The sequence below is a fragment of the Eulemur rufifrons genome, chromosome 19 (genome assembly GCF_041146395.1).
Source record: "Eulemur rufifrons isolate Redbay chromosome 19, OSU_ERuf_1, whole genome shotgun sequence".
Classification (NCBI taxonomy): domain Eukaryota; kingdom Metazoa; phylum Chordata; class Mammalia; order Primates; family Lemuridae; genus Eulemur; species Eulemur rufifrons.
The window spans coordinates 93,781,085-93,799,103 of NC_091001.1; the positions used below are offsets into that span (position 1 = coordinate 93,781,085).

Sequence of the window (18,019 nt, forward strand, 5' to 3'; positions counted from 1 at the left end):
ATTAACAGCAGAGAGTTCAAAACTTAGAACAACAACAGGGGGACAATTACCTCGCCCCCTTCATGGTGGGACCAAGGAAGAAAGCAAGCTGGTTCCAAGTTTAGGACATTGTACCATGGACTGCAAAGGATTCTAGTCTGAAAATTGCCTGGATGGACTAGTAAGATTGCCTTTTGTTCCTATTTCAAATACGATTCTCTGAAAATTGTGAAGCTTGTGGGTGGAAGATGACTACAAGCTGAAACCATGGGATGCACACCTTCGCACAGTGACATTGTAAACAGCGTTGCAAAGAGTGGCATTCAGTTTTTGAAAAAGCCCAAGGCAATTTTGCCAGGACGTCAGGGGGGCAGTGAAAGAGGTTCCATCCCTTTGCTCGTTAAAAACTCCTCCTGCTATGACGCTGGGGTGTACCTGCCCCAGGGACGGGGGCCAGCGGAGGAGCAGCCAGGTTCCAGGAGGAACCAAACCACAGCTGAAGGTCTCTGTCAGCTCACGGGAGATCCTGCTTCGTGCAAAAGGAAAGTTGTGGAAGGACTGATCCCTAAACACAAAACCTCTCCATCCCAGCTGAACAAATCACAAAGCCACATGGCTAAGCGTGCTCCATTCAAGACACAGGGCTCACAAGGGGCAGCCTTTTCTGGGGAAGAGAGTGAGGGAAGTACGTCCCAGGAGACCTCCAAATGGGAAAAGAAGCCAAAATGCCACAGGTCGGGCAAACAGTGTCATTGCTGCCAAACCACCCCCCCTGCCCATGGGTCTGAAGGCAAAGTGGACTTCCCCGAGCCCCTGGTCAAGGCCCACCAGCACGCGTATGCCTATCTGCACTCCAGCCTCTCCAAATACGAAATCATTCTGTGCATCGTCCACCAGGCCACCCAGACCCGGGAGCTGCTGCAGTCCATGGTCAGCTTCCTGCTGCTGTGCTTTGAGGAGATCAGCCAGCTGTTGGGGGACATCTCCAAGGATGGAGAAGTCCTGCTCCAGGAGGTTAAAGCAGATCTGGCTTGGCCGTCGAGGAAAGGAGAGCCCTGGGAGCAGCCAGACCTCCTGCAACAGCTGCTGCAGTACACAGTCAGCAAGCTGCAGGCGCTCAATGGCACGGTGGCCTCACTCACCAGTAGCTGCCTGGAGGGCTCCAGCAGCTACCTCCACTCCACAGCAAGCCACTTGGACAACAAGCTGAGCATGAAGAGGAGTGTGGATGAACGCCTCCTAAGGGCTCTGGGGCAGCTAGAGAGCCTGGCAAGTGCCCACGGTGACCCTGGGGTGCAGGGTCCACCCTTGTGTTCTGAGGACAGTGGCATTGGTGCCGACAATGAGTCTGTGCAGTCTGTGGACAAGCTGGCCAAGCAAAACAGCTGGGACTTTGCACCAGAGCCAGGAGAATGGAAGCCGGTGACTTCACCCCACACGGAGACCAGGCTGTCAGGACACGCCTGGCAGCACAGTCCATGCTGGATGGGCTCAGACAGGCCCCAGGACTGCCCACTCTCAAGGCCTCCTATGGCAAAGGTTCAGCCGGCAGCACAGGGTGAAGCACGGAGCCCAGGCCCCTCCAGCGCAGGCCCAGGGAGCAGCACCTCCAGGCCTTTGGAGCTGGGCAAAAGTACTCTGTGTGATTCCTTCAGGATTGGGGTTCCTGCAGAAGCACATCTTCCTAAAAGCTCCAGGTCGCTGGATGCTCCATCTTTTAGTGAAGTTGAGGCCAGCAGCCCGGAGGAGGAGGAGGAGGAAGATGAAGTTAGCAGCCTGAATCTGTGTGCATGGCAGGAAAAGGCTCCACATTCCAGGCCACAGTCTTCACCTGCTGACCGGGAAAGCCCATTTCAGCCCCGCCCCAGGAGGCTGAGGAGCCCCCAAGCCCAGGAAATGATTCTGAAGATGAAGGAAGCCATCAGTGAAAGGATCAAGTTTGTCCCTGTGCCCTCTGGGCACCAGGACTGGGCTGAGGAGGAGGAGGGAAGGTCAGTGGTCCCCCCAAGACCTAGCACAGTGAGTGGTAGCAGGCGGACCCCCGAGAGGCAGAGGAGGTCCCAGTCAGAGTCATGTATTCAGAGCCAGGTGGGGGACCCCACCCTCCAGGAGCTGCGGAGGGTCCAGAGAGACCTCAGTCAGAGGCTGGAGGTGTTTTATGCCCTGGGTGCCAAAGGGCAGGGGCAGAGTCAGGAGCAGATTCTGCAGCCCAGAGCGGCGGCTCTGTGGCCCAACATCTGCAAGGTCGGGCCGAGCAGCACCACTAGCAAGCTCAGGGCCTCCCTCACCAAGAACTTCAGCATTTTGCCTAGTCAGGACAAGAGCATTTTGCAGAAATGCAGTCCCCACCCTGAGGGCGAACAGCCCTGGCCCGAGAAAGCTGAGAAGCTTCCAAATGCCACCCCATCAGACGAGGACAAGGAGGCTCCCAGGGCCAACGACAGGGACTGCCCCACCAGAACGTCAGTCAAGAAACTTATTGAAACTTTCAGTCCCACTGAGAGCGTGAGGATGCTGGGGGATTCCAAGAACCCTGGATCAAGCCCCTGCCTCAGGCGGTGGGGGGTCCCCATCATGCCGCCTAGGTTTCCCATTTACAGGGGGCTTGCCCCTTTGTATCCTAAGCCCCAAATTTCTCCAGCACTGGGCGGAGAACCTTTCAAAGTGGGCACAGGCTGGAGGCCCTTAGCACCCATCTTTCCCCCTGTGCCTACAAAAGAAGCACCCAAGAGTGCGGACATCGACCGCGAAGTGGAGGGGGACCCGGAGCACCTCCCCCCACCACCTCTGGAAGTCCTAATGGACAAATCATTCACTTCTCTGGAGTCCCCAGAAAGCAGCAAGTCAGCAGAGAGCTCCCCCGAAGAGACCCCGGTACCAGGGCGGGGAGGAGCTGGCCCTGCCAGGAGAACATGGGCTTCCCCGAAGCTGAGAGCCTCCATGAGCCCCGTGGACTTGCTGCCCAGCAAGAGCACTGCCTGCCCCGCCAGGTCCCGCAGCACAGGGCCAGGGAGCAGCAAGAGCGGCTGCGATCCCAGAAAGCTTGCCTTGGACCCCAACCACCCACCAGCCACCAGCCAAAACCCAGAGGTGGAGGGCGGGGCTCCGAGCCAGGCACAGGCAGACAAGGCCGCAAGCCTCCACAAGCAGCCCCGGAAGGCAATGCCCTGGCACCACTCCAGCCACACATCTGGGCAAAACAGGACCTCAGATCCCAGCCCGGCCAGACCAACACAAGGGCCACGTTCTCCCGAGGCTGCAAGGCAGAGCCGAGAGAGAAGCCCCCCGACGGCCAGGAAGGCCTCACCCACAAGGGCACACTGGGTGCCCCAAGCAGACAAGAGGCCCCAGAGCCTGCATTCCTCTCACAGACCTGCCCAGCCAAGTGCCCCCACTGTGCAGGCATCCCCCAGCCCACCGCTCAGCCCTGGAGCTCCCAGCCCACCAGTGAGCCCCAGGGTGCTAAGCCCACCCACAACCAAGAAGCGAACTTCCCCACCACGCCAGCACAAGGCCTCCAGCACCCCCACCCAGCACCCAGAAGCAAGCTCCGCTTCCTCTGTTCCCTCTGTATCCCCCTCAGTGTCCGCGTCTCAGGAGCACAAGGAAACAAGAGACTCCGAAGACAGTCCGGAAGACACAGCCAAAGTTTCTGGGAATACGTGTTCCATATTCTGCCCAGCCGCCTCCGCTCTGTTTGAAGCTAAATCGCCACTCTCAGCAGCCCACCCACCGACCCCACCCGAGGCCGGGGGCCCTCGTGGGAGCCCTGCAGGATGCAGGAGGAGCAGCTCAGGACCTCGGCTGAGGGCAGATGCACAGAGGAGAGTGGCCCTGTGTGCTCTCAACCCTCTGCCTTTCGTCAGGAGGACAGCTTCTGACCGCCAGCCGGGTGCCAGACTGCCGCTGCCTGCCGCGGGCTCCGCCAGCACTCCCTGTGACGACGCCCAGCTCAGCCAAAGCAGGTAAGGACTGTCCTGGGGCCACTGCCCTTCTGTTGCTTGGAACAGAGACAAGCACAGTGAGTGGCCCTTAGGATCTGGGTCAGTAGATTTCAAACTCTGTTCCAAGAGAAGAGGCAGTTGGAGTGGAGAGGGGTGGGGGGGTCTCCTGTCTCCCCTCACCTGAGCACCTGTGCTCTTATCTGGGACACACACGTTTCAAGTTTCTGGGGAAGATTTCAATTGAAAAGAGGCTCTGATTAGAAATAAAGTCCAATACAATCAAATTAGTCCAACCCCACCCACCCCTTATTTTACAGTTGGGGAAACTGAGATGAAATGACTTGCCCCGTGATGGGCTCCCTGCCACCCCGTCTGGGACCAGCAGCTGGTTCCTGTCATTTCAGGTTCCCTACAGTGAACCAGCACCCAGGTGGGAGGGGCTCAGACTATGTGCTCCCAGGACCCCTTTAAACACTCGAAAATTATTGAGAATCCAAAAGAACCTGTCCTAAGAAAATGAGTGAAAAGACAGGTGACATCTTAGTATTATGTTGAAAATAGTTTCGACCTCATGGGCCCCTTGAAAGTGTCTCGGGGATACCCAGGGGTCCCCAGACCACACTTTAAGAATGGCTGGCCCTGGAGGCATAGAATGTAAATGTTTGACTTTCCAGGCCCCCAAGGATCTGGCTGTATTTCTCCTCCAACGTCAGAGGTTTGTAGAGGAAGAACAAGACTCTTGGTGAGTGCTGAGTGCCAGAATCCAGGTGGGGCTGAGTTCCAAGTGCTCCTTTCTCATCAGGGCAACAGACCTGTATGTCACTGACCCGTCTGTGCAGACAGGCCTGGCACATGGCACAGTGGGGCATGCGTCGAGGTACAGCCATGGCGTGAGCACTGAGAGAAGGACTCGTGTGTCTATGTGGTTATTTTACAGAATACATGAGGAAATGCGCCTTTTCCAGAATTGTGGCATGGAAAACAAATGTGCATCTGAGGTCTATTAGAGAAGAACTCTTATCAATGTGTCTTTTTATGTTAATTAGCTAGTTTTTTTTATTTTTAATTACTATGGGGACATAATAGTTGTATATCTTTATAGGATACATGTGATGTTTTGATACAGGCATACAATGTGAATTAATCAAATCAGGGTAATTGGGGTATCCATCACCTCAGACATTTATCATTTCTTTGTGTTAGAAACATCCCAATTCCACTCTTCTAGTTATTTTAAAATATACCCTAACTTATTATTGATTATAGTCACTTCATTGTGCTATCAAATATTGTTCATTCTATCTAACTACATTTTTGTACCCATTAACCATCCCCACTTTATCCACCGCCCAACCCTCCCACCACTGCTACCCTTCCCAGCCTCTGGTAACCATCACTGTCTCCATGAGATCTATTTGTTTTTAATATTTAGCTCTCACATGAGTGAGAACATGTGAGATTTGTTTCTGTGCTTGGCTTATTTCACTTAACAATGTTCTCCAGTTCCATCCATGCTGTTTCCAATGGCAGAATTTCATTCTTTTTTGTGGCTATATAATATTCCATTATGTATATGCACCACAATTTCTTTATCCATTCATTCAGCAATGGCCACTTAAGTTGATTCCATATCTCAGCTATTGTGAGTAGTGCTGCAATAAACACAGGACTGCAGATAATCTTTTCCATGTTCTGAATTCCCATCCTTTGGATATATTACTGGCAGTGGAATTGCTAGGTCATATGGTAGTTCTATTTTCAATTTTTTCAATTCTTTGAGGAACCTCCATACGGGTTCCCCTTTCTCCATATCCTCGCCAGTATTCGTTATTACCTGTCTTTTTGTTAAAAGCCCTTTTAACTGGGGTAAAATGGTATTTCATTGTAGTTTTGATTTGCATTTCTCTGTTGATTAATGATGTTGAGCATTTTTTCATATACCTGTTGCCATTTGTATGTCTTCTTTTGAAAAATGTCTAGTCAGATCCTTTGCCCATTTTTCAATCAGATTATTTGATTTTTTACTGTCGAGTTGTTGGAGCTCCTATAGTTGTTAATCCCTGGTCAGATAGGTAGTTAGCAGATATTTTCTCCCATTCTGTGGACTGTCTCTTCACCTTGTTGACTGTTTCCTTTGCTGTGCAGAACCTTCTTAGCTTGATGGGATCCCTTTTGTCCAGTTTTGCTTTTGTTGCCTGTGCTTTGAGGGTATTACTCAAGAAGTCCTGGCCCAGACCAATGTCCTGAAGCGTTTCCCCAATGTTTTCTTTTAGTAGTTTCATAGCTTCAGGTCTTAGATTTAAGTCTTTAATCCATTTTTATTTGATTTTTATATAGGGTGAGAGATAAGGGTCCAGTTTCGTTCTTCTGCATATGGATATCCAGATTTCCCAGCATGATTTATTGAAGAAACTGTCCTTTCCCCACTGTATGTTCTTGGCACCTTTGTCAAAGATAAGTTCACTACAGAAGTGTGGATTTACTTCTGGGTTCTCTATTCTGTTCCATTGCTCTATGTGTCTGTGTTTATGCCGGTAATGTCCTGTTTGGGTTACTCTAGCTCTGTAGTATAAGTTGAAGTTGGATAATGTGATTCCTCCAGTTTTGTTATTTTTGCTCAGGATGGCTTTGGCTATTCTGGGTCTTTTGTGGTTCCATATAAATTTTAGGATTATTTTTTCTATTTCTGTAAAGAATGTCATTGGTATTTTGACGGGGATTGCATTGAAGCTGTAAATCACTTTGGGTAGTATGGACATTTTAGTAATATTGATTCTTTCAATCCATGAGCATGGAATATCTTTCCATCTTTTTTTGTCCTCTTCAACTTCTTTCATCAATGTTTTATAGATTTCATTATAGAGATCTTTCACTTCTTTGGTTAAGTTTATTCCTAGGTATCTCATTTCATTTGTAGCTATTGTAAATGGTATTACTTTCTTGGTTTCGTGTTCGGATTGTTTACCGTTGGCACATAGATTTTTGTGTTTTGTCAGTGTGTCTTAATACCAGATCAGACAAAGCTCAATCAACACCAGTCCTTGCTATGTTTGCATTGCCCACAATTGCGTAAATCAGCAGTTAATTTCTGCCAGAATGATGTGTGTTGCAGACTTCACAATCTGTCTAGGCATACACGGCAATTTTTTACACAGTTTTCAGCAGTCAATTTTTTTAAATTTATTTTATTTTGTTTTTGAGACAGGGTCTCGCTCTGTTGCGCAGGCTAGATTGCAGTGGCCCAATCAAAGCTCACTGCAGCCTCAGACTCCTGGGCTCCAGCGATCCTCCCCTTCAGCCTCCTGAGTAGCTGGGACTACAGGCATGTGCTACCACACCTGGCTAATTTTTGTATTTTTTTTTTGTAGAGACAGGGTCTCTCTATGTCAGCAGTCAATTTTAAATAAAGATATTATCTCAGGAAAGTTGTACATTATTATAGTTAGATAAATTTCCCCAGCCACTTGAAAGAAATGAAATATTGATTATTTTTGCAAGAATCTTAATGTAGTGTTGCTCTTTTCTTGAATCTAAAATGAGCTTCCTACAGTACAGTGGTTTTCATCTAAGAACCTCTATAAATGTTAATACATTATTCCTCACTCTAACCACTTACTCGGTTATTAGATTTCTAAAACTGTGCCCTTCAGGAGAGGAGCTTGAGAGAACAGGGACGATAAAATGGCATTAATTAAAAACACTAACATTTTAAAACAGCAGGAGCAATAATAAAGTAACATAAAATTGTTCAAGAAGAAAATAATACCCTTCTCTCAGGCTTCTCCTAGGAACAGGGCAGCCTAAAAGGTTGTTTTATACCCTGAATCTCAATCCTTGGTGGGGGGAGGCGCTTGTGGCTTCAGAGAGCGAGGAGGACGCCTAAGCAGGAGCCTTCTCAAGGTCACGTGCAAGGTCGCATAATGACTTGCACCCATTCCCCCGCTTCTTCCTATGACCACACACCTCTAAGCCATCCCAGACTGTGAGCACATGATGGGGAAATGCTCATTCCCCAGCACCCTTCCCCCAGGTGTAAAGCTGGCGTCGGGCAGCGGAAGTACGCCTGCTCTAAGAGCACCACGCCTTTGCCATCCTGCATATGGAGAAACGACACCAGGGACTGGGCATGATTTTCCTAAGGTTGTGCAACAAGCCAGTGCCAGAGAGCCAGAAACTGCTCAGAACAGGCTGTTTCCCCAAGCAGGGACTTGCAGGGACACAGGCACACCCCGCACGTCTTGCCGTGGAATGAACCGGCTACGCTCAGCCTTGACAGCCTTCCAATCACCTAGTGCTAGAGGGCATGGGCCCTCTCCTTAGAAAAAAGGATGATGTTTATATCCTCCCAATCCTGGGGCACTGGGGGCTGGGAACAGTCCTTGGAGGCCTGCCCAGGAAGCTCAATTACTGAGCTTCAACTGTTATTTCTGTGTTGAATCCCCTAGTGGAGGTGCCAGTCTCTGGGTCTCAGGATGTTGGGGGACTGTGCACACCCAAGAAGTTATTAATCCAGACCCCCTAAATGCAGTGCTTTCAGTCTTTGCCTGGCCTGGACTGCCCGGGCAGGCGCTCTGCAGCCTCCACTCAGCCTCCTGGGTCAGGCTGCTCAGCGGGGTAGTGGGAAGTTCGGGAAGAGGTTCTGGGAAGAGGTAGAACCACAGTCCCGTGGTAACAACCAGAAAACCAACCTCCTGGCCTGAGCCTCACGCAGACGTGGGTCCTGGCTGGCGTCAGGGAAGATACAGCTCTAGACCAAATTGTTTGTCAGGCCACAATGTCAGCCTCCGCAGAGCTGCATGCCACAGCCTTTTCTGGGCATGCCCCCCTCCCATTCCTGCCAGGAAGCGGCCAAGGTCAGGTCGTGGATGAAGTGCATCCTGCACAGGCCTTCCCCTGCTCCACGAGGGGCTCAGGGAGTAGAAAGAAGGTGGGAACTGTGACCCACTGATCACACCAGGCCCTCCTGAACACCCGCAGGGCCCTGTGGTGGGGGCAGAGGCCGACACAGGAGACTGGCTCTGAGGCACAGTGAAGGGGGCTCCTTGCTGCCTGAAAACCATGGCTGTGTTCCCATCCTAGCACCCGCCCCACTATCCTCCACCCCCACTCCCACCACCTTGGCCTTGTTCATATCTAAACACACACTTGCTTTGGCACCCATGTAAGCTTACCACACAGAGCTGAGCACACCGTGTGATAAAGCTCACGGAATAAACAAGATGGTGCTGTCATGGGCAGAGAGAAGGACCCCCTGGTCTGTGCATGTGGGGGGCTGGGGCCCTGTCTTCGCCCTGAGGCATCTGATTAAGAGCCCTGACCAACGTTCCAACTCTCTGTGCCTCAGGTGCCCACCACAGTATGATACGGTGGTCCCTAGCGTCCTTTCCCAGGGTGACTTCCTGTTAATTCTACGGTGCAGCACCATAGTGACAGCCACCCACTCACTGAGCACTCATGCTGAGTTGTACATGCTTCATCCAGTGCTGATACCCATGAGTGCCTGATGGGATGAGCACTGTTATTATTTCCATTTTACAAAGAAGGGAACTAAGACTCAAAGGGACTAACTAACTTCCCAGGCCACACAGCTGGGAAGTGGAGAGCCAGGACTCGAACCCAGGCAGCCAGACTCCAATCTCACCAGGCAGCCCTGAGGCGCCCCACCCACTGCCAGCGTGGCTTTCTCAGCTGGCCCCTGCTGGCCTAGGCCTGCTCTGTGCTGTGTTCCCTTCCATTCTGCACTCCCAATGAGGGCGGCACACTGAGGCTCACGCGGGGCCCCCTCCCCATTCAAAGCCCCTCTTGGCTGCGTCACTCAGCAGCTGGGAAGCTCTGTTCCAGCCGAATGCCAGGCCTGGGCTGGGCCCAGCAGTTCCCATTTCACTCTATTCAGGAAAAGGCAGCTGTGCAAAGCTGGTTTTTTTCTTTGTGTTGTTGTTGTTGTTAATTCAACTAGCCAAGCCTAGCCCTTTATTAAACAAGAAGTGCTTTAAAAACAAAAACAAAATAAAGGCCCAGCTCACAGAGCTCCTTAGGGAATTGCTCTGTTCAGAGCAGTAGGACATCACAGGAAAGGACAGGACTCAATCTGTCAGCTCCTCAGCTCGGCTCCCACAGTGCACAGTGCAGACCAGGACCAGGCAGACACCAGCGAGGACAGCACACGAGGCAAGGGTGACACAGTGGCAGAGGCCTGGCACCGAGGATGACCAGCCTGTGTGCGGAAGGGTCGGGGAGGGGCCAGAAGGAACAGCAGAGAAGGGGTGTCTGACCTGCCCTTGTCCTTCCTCCCGGCAGCAGCAGTGAGGAGAGCCCCAAGAAGGACACAGAGCCTTGGAGCAGCCCCTGTGCCCCAGAACCGCAGGGCGGCAACAGGCGTGCATCCCCCCCAGAGCTGTGCGTGCTGGGCCACGGGCTGCAACGGGAGTCCCTCGCTGGCCACATCCAGGACAACTTCCAGCCAGAATCACCAGCCCAGCAGAAGGAGGTGGCCTGACAGGCTGGCCAGCAGGGTCACACTGATACCAGTCACCCCAACAGCAAAAGGTGGCAGCCAAGTGTCCAGCCTGCCCTGGATATGGTGGACAAACCCAACTCCTACCAAGGTGTCTTGAACCGGCCTCGGAGGTGCACTGTCCAGCAAGTCTGATGAACTTTAAGCAATCGCCATTTTCAGCCCCAGATCCTGCTTTGCCTTGGGGTTCAAAGGGTAAACAGAACTTTAGACCCACAATGTTACTCTAATCCTTCAAGGGCTGGCCTTAATTTGGGGGGAGAATGTATTATGGCATGCTTGCTGGCCAGGTGTTTTACCTGGGTGAGCTCCAGGAAATCATTAAAGCCTCACAACGATGAATGAAACAGAGAACATTCTCCAGTTTTGCAGATATGAAAACCAAAGGTGCGGGGAGGGGGATCCCCAAGTGTTTTGCCTGAGGTCATGCAGCTAAGAAGAAAATAGAGCAAAATTTTATACGATGTGTCTGGCACTAGAATCTCTGCTCTTTCCATTGCATTTCATTCTCAAGGTCATCCCATCACCCCACCTGCCTAAAGCATATATGGTTGCAGGAAGGTTTGGAAAGCCTTGTTTTTTTAAGATTTTTTAAGTAGTGGCACAGCATTAAAGTCCCCATTAAGAGCTTTAGAAGCTAATTGCTCCCAAGGTGAGAAGACCAAGGTAGGATTAAAACACACCGTCCCACCCACCCTCTGTCCTCTCCTCACTCTCAAGCCCAGTCCAAATGTTACAAACTTAAAGCTGCCAGCTCACAGCCACAGCCACGCTGCCCCTCGGCCTATGTGTGTAGCAAATGCTCTCACCACCCCACACTTCCATGTGCTTCTCAGCTGAGGGGGTACAACCAAGTCTCCCTGACAAGGCGGCCTATTCTCTGCACCCTGTGGGTGCTAGAGCTCGGCAGAAAGTGTGGGTGATGCACACACACTCGCATGCCAGTCTCCCCTAGAGACTTCTTGGCCAACTTTATTCCCAGGTCATCTGCAGAACTTCTGCTGGAGTGGAAATCAAAGTGAAGAAGGCTCTTTCACGCCAAAACCTGCTTCTGCAATGAGCTAGATATTTGCTGCAGATCTTGGAATTTTCCCACTGGAGGCTGTGGTATGCTTTGTATTGAGAAAAGATTCTGCAGTAACTGGGCGGTTCCATGCCGACTCAGTGGGTTGTCGAAAGACAGAATTCTCACCCACAGGGTACAGCCCAGGGACAATCCTCCAGATCTGCTGCAAAGCTGATTTTTTAAGTTTGGGGAAATTACAGACCTCAAATCCTTTGTTGTCAAAATAGATCCTGGGCTCAAAAACCTGTTAAACTGGGTCCTGGGGACTACGGCTGCCACCCTCAGAGAGAGGCTGTGACTTGGAGTAAATGAATCCCACCGTGACCTGTCCAGTTATTATTCAGAGACACCCAAAGAAAGTTGATGACACTACCAAGAGGGGCCACACCTGCCCCTCTATTGGAAACCATCTGCACACACCACCTCACCTTTGCTGGCGTCACTGCCCTTATCTCAGAGCAGGTCCCAGGCAGCAGCCGGCTCTGGGGCCAAGCCACACCCACCGCCAGTGGACACTCAGAACTGCCCCGGCTGCAGGCTATGGGGGGAAGTCCAGGTACCCAGGCAGGGCAGGGGCTGAGTTAGGCACGTGAGAATGAACCAGATTCAGGAAACTCTCTGGGCAGAGGTCTGGGCATTCTCCCTACATGGGTGGGCAGGCAGCTTGGTCACCAGTGGGTGAGCCCTGGGTAGGCCAGGCGCCCAGCTGAGCGAGCAGGAGGCCCACACTGTGGGTAGCCTTTGACACCCAGCTCACAGGTAAGTGGCTTCAGGCGGGACCAGTCAGAAAGTGGACTCTGTCCTGGGCTAGAGTTTAGGGGCCGGATTTCCAGAGGTCTGAAGAAACGGGGCTGAACCCAGCTGCAGGGAGCGCGGACAGGGACACAGTGGGTGGAACTTGGGCTCAGTGTGGGAGTGTAATCACAGGGACAATAAAATCTATTACTGGAACCAGGATATCAAGTGGAGCCAGCCCAGCAGTGAGAGGAAATAGGGCTGAGTCACCAGCCCAGGCCCCTCCTTAAAAGGCCTCATATCAGAAGTCTGGGCTGGGCTGAGTGTGGAAGTGGCGGCCGAGTGCCCCCCACGGTGGCGATGGGATTTAAAGGGGGCAGCTGGGAGCCAGGTGGCATGTGACACGCAGAGGGGGTCAGCATCACAGAGAATGCCCGGAAGGGTCTGGTGCCCTCCATGCTTGTGCACAATAGGAGGCTCTCTGGGACTAGAGGTTGCCCTGTCCCCAGGCTAGGCTGGGGAGCAGCAGCAAGCACCCCCACCCACCTTTACAGGGAGCAGAGGGGCATTGGGCCCCAGGGTTCCTGCATCGGCCATGGAGCAGCCTGTGTTGCCTCCTTATTTACTGAGCACCTGCGTGTGCCAGGATGGGGCTGGGCTCCTGCCGTCGGTCCCCACACATGATGCAGTAAGAGGCCCCAGCTGCCACCAGGCCCAGACAGCAGGGACAATGAGCTGGTACAGCCATTATGTTGCCCAGTGACGTGAAGGCCATAGGAATTCCAAGTCAGTTTCCCCCCGGGGCAGATGAGGAGGGCTTGCCAAGGCCAAGGGGCTGGGGGCTGCGGGTCAGTGAGGTCAAGGGTGAGGCAGTGCTGAGCTGGCACGGGAGCAGGTAGGTCAAAGATGTGATTTTCGGCTAACAAACCAACCACCAGACTTAGCTCAAGTTACATGTGAAGTAGACTTTGTACTAAAGAAATTAAATGCACCACAATGAACCAGTTTTGTGGCATCAGCTCAGTTTTACACCTCCGAGAGACCAGGCCATTCCAGACCGTGCCTTAGAGAGCGCACTGCTGGTGGCCGGGACGGGAAGCCCAGCTGCACAGAGCCTGAGGACGGCTCTCGCCCACCCGCTCCCCTCCGCCCAAGAACATCATCCTCGTGGGCCAAATCCACTTCCTCTGCTCAAGGGAGAATGGAGGACAGTTTTTTTTTTTTTTTCTTTTTCTCTCTTTCTTTTTCTTCTTTTTTTTCTTTTCTCTTTCGTTTTCTCCTCTTTCTTTTCTTTCTTTCCTTTTCTTTTTTCTTTTTTCTTTTCTTTTCTTTTTTTTTTTCCTTCTCTTTCTCCTCTCTTTTCGCCTTCTAACTGGGGACCCACGGTGAGCTTCGGAACGGGCCAGGTCCCTGGCTCTGGTACATACCGGATCCTGAGCAGTCACCCCCAGGGCCGGCGATCTGCGGGCACGCAATCGCCATTCTAGGGCCCACAGCCAAGTCACTGCGGAGCAATAGGGTACCAAGAGGCTCCCTGGACGGCCCTCTCCCCTGGTCCACGGACCTTATATAGGGTCCCCGCCCATGTGTAAACACTGAATACTTCTCCAGAAGCGAGAGTGTGGAACCTGATCCCTGGGGACATTGGGCCAAGGAAGACTTTTGCCCGTGGGAGCTACAGCAACTGGGGCGCTGAGCAAGCGAGGTCACCGTCCTCTCCCCATAGCTAGTATCTTGCCTGCAGATAGAGTCAGAAACCTCCCCTATAGAGGAAGAACCAAAGGGAAACAAACAAACAAAGAGAATTTCGGTCTACTATTAGTGTGGACCCTGCCTGCCTTCTGAAAGACCACAACACAGTGTTCTAACTCACCAAAGCGGTCTTGGATCACTCCAATCCTCTAGGATTGGACCCATCGGAAGCAGTCCCACAACGGAAACAGAAAAATCTCTAAACAATACACAACAGTCTCCCCCTCTTGCCAAAAGAAGCAACATACCTAGACTGTTTCACAGCCTAAGAATAGAGGACAGTTTTTCTTTGTTTATATTTCTGTTTTATAAAGCCAATGGACCCAGCTCATCAAGGACTTGGGGGTTGGCACTTTCTCTTCACAGAATTAGAAACCGAGAAGGAATACTGGGTGCGCAGACAAGGAAGAGCCCACCACAGATCCATTTAAGGGGTGCGTATCACAGCCGTGCTCTTATTTGGGCCAGCTCCTTTCTGGGGGGCACAGCCTTCATCCTTCACGCCCATGGAGGCCCCCAGAGCTGTGGAGAGGGAGGTACCAAGCCCAGCACATTAGCCACATAGCAAACAGCTCCACCCCCGGGGAGAAACACAATTTTCTGGTTCCATCCAAAGGATTCATGGAGAAAAAAAAAAAAAAAAAGAAAATATAATATTCAGGCAGGACAGTGATAGCTTTTTGCAGGTATAAATATAATCTTCAAGATGAAATATAACCTCCCGCCGCAGCTTGGATCTGTGCCTTTGTTTACTACAAACCGCATCTATTTTCCCTCCTCACATCACATACCCGGTTCAGAACCTCACATAGTCCCGGGCGACAGGCACTGCAGGGCACACACACCAAAAAGACGTTTTCTTTCATTGTGAAGAGTTTACGTTTGACAAGACTTGCCTCGTAAACTCTACAATGTGAATGAAAGGGATTTTGAGAAATGTATTCTTTTGCTAAAATAAACCAGTCTTTGGCATGTATCAGGGGAGCCGGCACAGTGAATTATAGGCGCTGACATGTTTGCCAATTGATCATCCGGCTGACGGCTTACAGGCTGCTAAGCACTCACTCTATCTTTCAAAGGAAATCTTTTCAAAGGTAATATATTTTTAAGTAGCCCCACATCAAAGATTCAGTTGAACTGCCATAAAGTAAATGTGTTCTGAGCCCATATTAACAGAGCATGTTATACTGCACTATCATCCACTCCCTGCGCCTACCTGAAGTTTAAACAAAGTTCCATCAATCCATCGAGACGTTTTTATGAAATGTAATTAAAGATGCATGGCACAAGAAGACAAGCAAACAGTTCGTTCACGCGGCGCTCTAATTCAGTTTTATGGAGGGCCCTGGACACTGCTGACTCGATTACGCTCATGGACTTCAGAAAGAAACTTCGTCAATGGTCCGTGCGCCCTGCGGCAGGTGGCCGTAGGATGCTACTGACCCAGTCGCCCGGTGCTGAACGCTCCAATTCCAGACACCCTTGGAGTCTAGCACACGAGCCTGCAACCTATTTGTGGCTGGAGGGAGAGCACTAGATCTGACAGGCCTAAACTGGAGCAAGAAGAACAGAAAAAAAGGGAAGGAGGAAAAGAGAGGAGGAGAAAGAAACGAGGGTTGTGGAAAATGGCCCCTGACCTGGGAATCCAGAGGTTGTCACACTCCTGCTGGTCGGAGTTAGGACACTAGGACACCAGAGCCTGTGTCCGGACACCTCCATTTCCTGGCTCTGTGACCTGGCTTCCCTGGGCCTGTCTCTTGGTCTGCAAAGCCGCGAAGGTAATGCCAGCCAACTTATCCTGCCGTCTGCAAGACATGAGCAAACCTGTCTTTTCTAAGCCAGCTTTTTGAGGCATCTTGGGGAACTGAACTCACAATCCTGTTGGCCATTTTGGTTTTTCATGTTCTCTCTGCAGTCTCTGCACTTTAAGATTCTGATTAAGAAGTCGGTATCATTGCCCTCTCATTCCAGAGCTGCACTTGACCCTTGGAGAACGTTAAACACACCTGTCAAACTCAGCAAGCGGCGACTTCCTTCTTTGAAGGTTTCCATGTCTTTCAAAGTGAAAAGACTTTAAAACATGTGCTTGCAATCGCAAGTACATATGTCAAATACACCAAATGAGAAAAACAAATTAAGCTTCTGCATTGCTCATTTTTCCCCTGTTGAGTCACGGGATTGCCTGTCAGTTGGAGAGAGGGTTGACAATGACTCCAAGGGCCTCCTGAACAGCGGGTTTCACACAAAGCACTGGAGGAGGCTGGAGTTAATAATAAGTCTACCTGTCTTTGTAGGTAATGCTCTACTTTTTCAAAATACAATTATCTACATTGTTTCAAAAAAAATCTACTAAACCTTTCAAAAAAATCTACTAAACCTTTCAAAAAAATTCTGAGATGGACAAAGCAAGCATTTGTCAATATCTTCTATAAATGAGAATTTAAAATGAGGCTGAGAGATGTTAAATGTCATGCTCCAAAGACACATCACCAGCTAGTGCAGATCAGGCCTCCTCACCCTGGCCAGCCTTCCTTCCAACATCAGCTGAAAGCCATATCTAGATTATTCCAGAGGAGCAGCTCTAGAAGGAGATATCACAACTTTCTTTGGCAGAAATTCTTCATTTTCTCCAATATTTACAAATAGATAATTATTTTTCATGTCTAGCCAAAGTCCAAGTGTAATTCTAGCCATTCCTCAAACCAGTTTGAATGGAATACCCAAGAGAATTTTTAAAAAATTATAATCCCCTCCACAAACCTCAACCCCTTCCCCTCCCTCCCTCCACCCTCCACACACATATAAGACAAAAAGAAAAGTCTTTTCCAAAAATTCTCTGCTCCTCGTTGCCACTAGTCCCCGCCGGGGGCTTGCAGATGAACCCCCGCCGCAGGAGCAGACGCAGCCCCTCCTGCAGACGGCTTTACTGCCAGCGCCCACAGCAGTAAAAGCCGGTGGATGAGACAGAAAGGACTATAGACCCTGGGAAACAAATTGCCTTCATGAAAATTATTTATCTACCCATTTTTTTTTTCTCCTTTGGAAGGGGACAGGATTGGCTATGTTTACAAAACCTGGTGACTTTTTAAAGCTATTATTTAGTTAACAGCTTCTGACACCAGCTGCAGAGGTGCTGGATCACTTTCTGGATGTAAAAATTCTCAAGGAGAATCCAAGGTGATGCTAATAACAGCTGTCAACCCGCAGAGAGGTAATTAAAACAAAACAAAACCCTCAAACGTTACAGCCGTCTTCACTGAACCGCCAAGGGACAGGCTACCGCAGAGCTGCCACACTCCCTGAATAAACCCCAGTAGTGATAAGGACCAAACAGGAGCCCCCAGGGGTCCCGGACCCAGACATACCCACCAGTGAGCACGTTTGCACACAGCCAGCAGTGCTGCCCACGCTGCCTGGAGCCCCGCTGGGAGCAGGCGGTTAGGACGCTGCTTCCCCAGCCTGCCTCGCTGTAGGCATCAGCTGCTTGATAATTTGCAGATTCCCGGGCCCCTCCCTCCAGAGACAGACCTACAGCTGAGACTAAGAATCTGTGTTTTTAACAAGCACCTGTCTCCCTCTCTTCTCCCTACCCCAAGCAATTCTTTTCCTCAACCACATTTGGGAAATCCTGGCTTAGGGACGCTGACTCCCAGGTGTGGGCTAGCCTGGGAACCTCACAACCACTGAAAGCGTTGAGACTGGCTCAGAGGTTCTCAGCCTTGAGGGTGTGGAAGAGGGACTGAGGTTCTGATCCAGGAGGTCTGAAGTACAACCAGGGAGCTGCACTCAGCCAGCGCCACGGGCAGTGCTGTTGCAAGCAGGCCGCAGTTCACAGCTTTCCCAGACCAACAAACAGCCTCCTATCGGGCATGCCTAAAGCCTTCCTTTTTCCTCTATCAATCTTTAGCATCCCTCTGCTTGCTTTTCAATCTCTGCCAAAATGCAAGTAATCATGGTGAACTCCCTTGCTATAGCAAGCTCTGAATAGTCTATGCTTTTCTCATTTGGTCTTCATTTATTTCCCCAAAT

The 18,019-nt window shown here is 50.9% G+C and overlaps 1 protein-coding gene across 1 annotated transcript; it reads left to right on the forward strand.

Annotated features, from left to right (window-relative positions):
- The first annotated feature begins 246 nt into the window (after positions 1–246).
- On the forward strand, positions 247–10,419 carry PCARE (photoreceptor cilium actin regulator). Its single transcript, XM_069494314.1, has 2 exons — positions 247–3,944; positions 10,221–10,419. Exons 1-2 carry the CDS (start codon positions 247–249, stop codon positions 10,417–10,419), a joined length of 3,897 nt encoding a protein of 1,298 aa, XP_069350415.1.
- Positions 10,420–18,019: the final 7,600 nt, after the last annotated feature.